This window comes from Rhagoletis zephyria, unplaced genomic scaffold (genome assembly GCF_001687245.7).
Source record: "Rhagoletis zephyria isolate East Lansing unplaced genomic scaffold, Rhagoletis_zephyria_1.1 Rzeph_scaffold_03062, whole genome shotgun sequence".
Taxonomy (NCBI): domain Eukaryota; kingdom Metazoa; phylum Arthropoda; class Insecta; order Diptera; family Tephritidae; genus Rhagoletis; species Rhagoletis zephyria.
Window position 1 is genome coordinate 23799 of NW_016160146.1, and position 7209 is coordinate 31007.

At 37.6% G+C, this 7209-nt stretch overlaps 1 protein-coding gene across 1 annotated transcript; it reads right to left on the reverse strand.

The window, feature by feature from the left end:
* Positions 1–3927: 3927 nt before the first annotated feature.
* LOC108368307 (uncharacterized protein K02A2.6-like) lies at positions 3928–5895 on the reverse strand. Its single transcript, XM_017623149.1, has one exon. It carries the CDS (start codon positions 5893–5895, stop codon positions 3928–3930), a length of 1968 nt encoding a protein of 655 aa, XP_017478638.1.
* Between the last annotated feature and the right edge of the window lie 1314 nt (positions 5896–7209).

The window sequence follows — 7209 nt, forward strand, 5'->3', positions numbered from 1 at the left end:
ATTGCGAGATACGTTTATTGTATAAAACGCCATGAGCACGTATCCGTGTTTTCCAAACAAATTTTTTCTATAAAATTTGATGACTTGGTAAAGCTAAGATGCCTAACACTTCTTCACAAAGTGATTACTTCTCAAGAGCCCAAGTATCTTAAGGAGCGACTCCAATTTACCTAATGGTCTCGATCCCAAAACTTACTTAGTATGAAATTTAGCTGTCTTGTAACTAAACGTCAGTTCTTTGTGCTTGCTGTCCGTCTTTAGAACTCTCTGCCACATAAAATTAAAATAATTAAGAGTACACCGTGCTTTAGGGCAGAACTACTACATTACTTGGCCAATTAATTGCTATTATGTACGCATATCTTTCTTTCTACCGTTTTGCTTATCCGCTATTCTTTTATACCTTCACAATCTCATCACCCTGCATAACTTACATCCTACTATTCCACTGAGTCCCTCTCAAACCCCTCTTACATTAACTATGTACTTACCCTATATTATTATTATGATTAATATTCTTTAAGTTCAAACACTAAAATAACTTATGGTTGTGTGTTTGCTAAATAAATAAATAAATAAATAAAATAAATAAANTCCTCTCCAACCTCTCTTACATTAACTATGTACTTACCCTATATTATTATTATGATTAATATTCTTTAAGTTCAAACACTAAAATAACTTATGGTTGTGTGTTTGCTAAATAAATAAATAAATAAATAAAATAAATAAATATTTTAATAATGTTAACGCAACATACATGCACATAGATTAATTTCCAGTTTGGGGTCGTATGCCATTATCCATTGTATTTCGAAGTTAAATTGCATTCTTTTTATGTACATATTTTCAATACATATGTATATCATGTACTAGACTTGTTTGGTTTCGTCTAAGAAGACTAAAATATTTATTTATTTATTTCATTTTAAATCTACAGTACAAAGTACCTTACAGACTAAAGAAAAATTAACAATAAATGCTTATTGAATAATTGAATTTAATAGGCTCACAAAAGCAGATTTAGATAGAGAAAAGTCAATTAACTTAGAAGAAAATAAATCATTAAATTCCTTTAGGGCCCGCGAAATAGGCGCATTACTCGCAAATTTAGTTCTGCAGTTATCAATATAAAAAGGATAAAAATTACGCAGACTTCTTTGCGGCACATTAAAGCTAATCCGTTCAAGTAGAGTTGGGCAATCGATAATGCCATTAATTACATTGAAAATAAAAGAAAGTGAGAGGACTGACATCCTCATAAGTACGACTTTTCGAAAAGGTGGCAAGCCTAATAAAAGATATTTATTTATTTACTCGATGTTTTTTTTTTCATAAAACTTGCGTATAAGTTGACTAAATTCGACTATTCAAACAGGTGGAAATCCTTTTCAAACGTATTTTCAAGCTAAAGTCTTTTTCAGTCTCTTTCTCTGGTGACACAAATTTTAACTAACTTATGAAGTAATTTGAATTTGATTTTTCAAACAGAGGTCAGATATAAAGCCTTTTCAAACACATTTCGATTGATATCTAATAATAATAATAGATTAGCGCTTACACATATGTTAGTGTTTGGCGGAGCCTCTCCTCAATTGATATCTATCTCTTGATAATTCATCTTTTTTACAAAATAATTTCAATGTAACTTCTTAAACAGGTGGCAACTCTTTTACAACATTATAAATGTTTCCGGAATTAACACCCGTATTTTAATATTTCATATAATTTGTATATATGTAAGTTAATCAAATTCGACTTTTCCAACAGGCGACAAACCTCGTAAAAAGTATTTTCAAGCTAAAATATTCCAAAATTTCCTTCGCCTAACATGGTGATGAATATTTTATTTTGGCACCCATATTTCAAATAAGTTTCGTATAAGCTAACTAAGTTCGACTTCTTAAACATGTGGCAGCCCTCTTCAGACGTAGTTTCAAGCTATAATCTTCTTAAATTACCCTCGAATGACATTGTGGTACATATTTTAATTAACTGATGAATTAAGTTGAATTTGATTTTTTAAACATGTAAATATAGTTCAGAAATAAAGCCTTGCCAAACCCATTTTGATTGATACCAATATTGTAATCATTTACTTAGCTTATTAAATAATTTAAATTAAACTTTTTAAACAGATGGCATCCCTCTGCAAACACCTCAAAAATATTGTTAGTGTTGAAACTAAAGATTTATTAACACTCTTTTGTTTGATATGTTTTAATATTTTGTTGTGTATAAGTTAACTGAAATCGACTTTTGAAACAGGTGGAAACCCTCATCAAAATATTTACATACTATTGTCTTCTTAAAATATTTTCGCCTAGCACTCAAATGGCGATAAATATGTATGTCCGTTACCTAATTCCCTTAATTTAAATTAAATTTAACTTTTTAAACAGGTCGCAACTTTCCAGGGAAGTTAAGAGGCAAAGCTTTTAAACCCGTTTCGATCGACAACCAATTTGTAATAATTGGTTTAACTTTCTAAATAATTTCAACTTAATTTTTTAAACGTGGCAACTCTTTTCGAAAAAGTGAAACCACAGTGTGTATTGTAGAAATTAGATACTTGCTGTTTTATTGCAAAACGGAAAAACTTCCACGCGTCGGTATATATATATGTCTAATTAACAAGATAAAAATAAATCACAGCCAACTTGCTATTTTACTAATAGCAGAGTTACACTAGATCATTTTACTAATAGCAGGGTTACAATAGATCTCCCACACATATATCTCTAGTTAAAATTAAGGATGCTCACAAGAGTATTATGAGGACTTATAATACGTTTGTAGTCTACTCAGAAACGTACTCATCTAAATATTTTGGTGGTCTACGACTCCGAGTTGATTTACGAGTCGGAGAGGATTGGTACTCAGGTTCCGATACTTGGGGGTGTTCAATTACGTTCGGTGATTCTGAGTTACTCTCGCCGTTACATATCCGCTTCGGATCTGGATCAATTTCTAAGTCTGTTTCAATCCTCCTGCGGCGTTTATGTCTATTGTGTTGGACTGCTTTCGTCGGTAGTAATACTGGAATTGGATTTTGTTGTAAGGCTGGAAGTTGACTTTGTTGTTGACCCGGTAGTGAATTGTGTCGAAATGGAACTGAATCTTGTTGAACTGGAACTAGATCTTGTTGAACTGGAACTGGATCTTGTTGAACTGGAACTGGATCTTGTTGAACTGGAACTAGATCTTGTTGAACTGGAACTAGATCTTGTTGAACTGGAGCTTGAATCTCAGCTGACATATTGCTTTCATAAAATGACATTGTATTCATGTCTTTCCTTAATACGCTCGTTGGGAGTAGCTGGTTTATGTGTCGTTTGAAGGTGCACCCGTCATCTAGTTTTACAACATAATGAAGATACCCCAACTTCCTGATAATTGTACCTAACTTCCATTGCGGTTTGTTGGGAGTGTAATATCGGGCTTGAACCCTATCTCCCACACTTAGTTGTCTAGCGCTCTTAACACCTTGGCAGGATTTCAGGTGCTTGACGGGCCTTAGTGAGTCTAGACGGCTACGAATTTGTCTATGTAAGTACATCTCTGATGGACTCTTCCCGTTAATCAAAGGCGTAATGCGGTATTTAAATAAATTTTCTCTCACCTTCTCTGTCATAGGTAACGATTCCTTTGACATTGCGGCTAATTTGTTTTTGAGAGTTTGTATGCTCCTTTCTGCTAGTCCGTTTGTGGCTGGGTGGCCTGGCGCTATAAATTTTTGGAAAATACCAGAATTTTGGCAAAACGTAGAAAATTCGTCACTTTTGAAGATCGTTGCATTATCGGATACCACGACCTCTGGATATCCGTTCCTGGAGCAGATGTTACGAAGAATGTGAATGGTCGATGTTGAAGATGGTGCTTGCTTGCATACGCCAATTTCAGCCCACTTAGATTTTGCATCTATTACTACGAGGAAGAAGTTACCTTGATATGGTCCTGCGTAATCAATGTGGACTCGTGCCAATTGCCTACGGGCTCTTCCCACGGGTGTAACGGGGCTTTACTTGGACTGTTTTTATGGGAAATACAAGCAGCGCACGCTCGTACATGTTGTTCGATATCCTTGTCGATCGATTTCCAATAAACGTATCGCCTGGCAAGTTGTTTCATCTTGGTGATGCCTACATGCGTGTAATGTAGTTCTTGCAAAACGGCTTGTTGAAGTGTCTTCGGAATTACTGCCCGTTGTCCTCTAAATATTACATTTTGATCAATTGTAAATTCAGAATCTTCGCGATTGTGATGCTGTAGTTCTCGTAACAGTTTCGAAAGGACTTCATCTTTACTTGTTTCAGTCTGGATTGTTTTGAAGTTCAATTTAGTCGAAGAAATGCGTTCCACTGTTGCGCTGCATATTTGATGAACTTCTTGGTCGATGAAGTTTATTTCCGTTGTATTTAGTAGCACCGTCGCTCTTGATAAGCAGTCCACGTTGCAATTGTCAGTGGCGGGCTTATGGATGATTTCGTAGTCATATCCGGATAGAAATGCGGCATATCTTTGCAGTCGCGCTGAAGTCATTTGCGGTATTTTCGAGTGCTGATGAAATATCCTTACTAAAGGTTGATTATCCGTTACAAGTTTAAATGTTTGTCCGTACAGGTATTCGTGGAAGTGGCGTACCCCGAAAAAGATCGCCAGTGCTTCCCTGTCCAGCTGCGAATAATTTTGTTCTGCGGGTGTTAACGATCGTGACGCGAATGAAATAGGTTTCTCTTCTCCATTTTGTATGTGCGATAAGACCGCTGCTATACCTGTAGGACTTGCGTCACAAGCAAGTTGAAGTGGGATTTCTGGATTATAAAGTGTTAAGACTCTATCGCTGGATATTTCCTGTTTTAATAAACTAAACGCATTTTGGCATTCGCTTGACCATCGAAACCTTTCGCCCTTTTTTAATAGTTTCCGTAGCGGGGTTGTAATGGTTGAAACGTTCGGTATGAACCTGCCATAATATGTGACCATGCCAAGGAATCGACGTACCTCTTCAATTGAGTGTGGTTCCGGCATGTCAACAATTGCGGCGACCTTAGCCGGTGATTTCAACACTTTATTGTGCTGAACAACGTACCCCAAGAACTCGATACTTGTAGAAAAGAATATACATTTTGCATGATTTAAATGAAGGTCAAAGTTATCAAGTCCCTTTAGGCACTTTTTTAGGTTATTTTTACATTCTTGTATGGACTCGTCGTGTATCACGATGTCATCGAAATATGATTCAGTTTTGGGTACATCCCGTAATATCTGGTCAACTATTCGATTGAATTCGGCCGGGGCAGTTTTAATACCAAACGAAAGCCGATTCATCCGGTAAGTTCCCCGATGTGTCGAAATTGTTTGAATGATGCTTGACTGTTTATCAACTGGAATGTGAAGGTATGCCTTGTACAGATCGAGCCGACAAAAATACTTCGAATTCCGCAAACTGTTAAGAATCTCATCTATTTTCCGAATTGGGTAGTGTGCATTAATCAAGCGTTGATTCACCCCTACCTTGTAGTCTACGCATAAGCGGACTCCTCCGTCTGCTTTTGGAATTACGACGAGCGGAGAACCCCAGTCGCTGTTTGTAATTTTTGTAATTATGCCCGCTCTTTCTAACTCATCAATTTCCTTGTTGACTCGTTCTGTTAATGTGTGCGGCACCTGTCGCTCCTTCACGTAGACCCGCGTTGCACCTTCACGAACCTTGAGCGACACCTCGTAATTTGGCACGCAACCGATTCTTTGTTGGAAGGTATTTTGAAATTCAGAAACGATGTTGTCAATGTCGGTGACATCAACTTGCTGCACTTCTGGTATATTAGTTACTCTGGATTCTTCCGGGTCTACAATGTTTATGTGTAGGTTCCGGATCCACGATCTACCCATTATAGGTGCGCAATTGTCGGGAACCACGTATAGTTCCTCCTTTGCTGACCTGCCGTTGGCTTCTACGTTGACGCATGCTTTCCCATCGGGTCTAAAGATTGCCTTGGTGTACGTTTTGAATACTAGATTTGTTGGTTTGAGACGATTGCGCAGATTAAGTTTGTTGAAGATGCCTCGTGGCAAGAAAGTAAATCCTGAGCCTGTGTCATTTCGAATGTTATTGATTGACCTTCTATTTTAACGTTGGCGTAATAACGCTCTGATCTGAAAACTTGCAGTATATCTTGACGCCTATTAGTAATCCTGCAAACGTCGTAGTCGATGTTTTGAATCTGATGTACCTTTTTAGTTGACTTACTTTTCCCGAGGCGAGTTGAAATGCACACTTTGTTGACGTGTCCTGACTTGTTACAGTGGGAGCACCACAGGTTCGACTTGTTGACGCAGCACTCTTTTGTCATGTGGTTAGACCTCCCACATCGGATGCACAGGCCTTCCATACCCAGTTCTTTGTAATTAATTTTTAGGGGCTTTGATGATGGGTTGGGGCGTTTCCCTTTCTTCAACTTCGAAATTTTGTTGACATCTGGTATGCCGCCCTCACAGGTATTTGCCACTCGCGTGTTCAGCTCTTTAGCGTTCAACCTAGCGGCTTCAAGAGAAATAGCTTTTGCGACTATTTCATCAAAAGTTGCTGTACTTGCCTGTAGTAGCTGCTCTCGGATGCTGGTGTCGTGGATACCTCGAATTAATTGTGCGCGCAGAAAAATGTCTGCCACCGATGACTTGCACGTGCAATTTGATATAAATTCGCACTCATTTATTTCAGCGCGTAAGAATGCCACGTACTCAGTTACGGATTGCCCTTCACGTTGAAATTTTGTTAGAAAACGATGTTGTGCAACTAACACATTCGTTTTCGGTGACAAATGTTCTTTAAGAATTCGCACTAATTCTTCATAGGTTATGTCGCCCGGAGTATTCGGTGCTGTTAATGCCGTAACCATATTGAAAGCTTTTGCTCCTATTGAATTCAGCAGAAGTTTTTTACAATATTCTTTATCTGCTTTAATAGTTTTCATTTCGATGTAGTTTCCGAATCGTTGAATATAATTTTTGAAAGATTCCTTCGACGAATCGAACATATCGAAATTCGGAACAATGGCGGCTGTCGCCGGTGTAGTGCACGCTGCGTTTGCGTTTGATTTTAGTTTCAGGATTTCACCCAATAATTGCTGTTGCATCGCTAAAAATTCCGGAAATTGGGCGCCGTCCATGTTAATGTCGAATTTCCTTTTTACACTCATCGCCAAT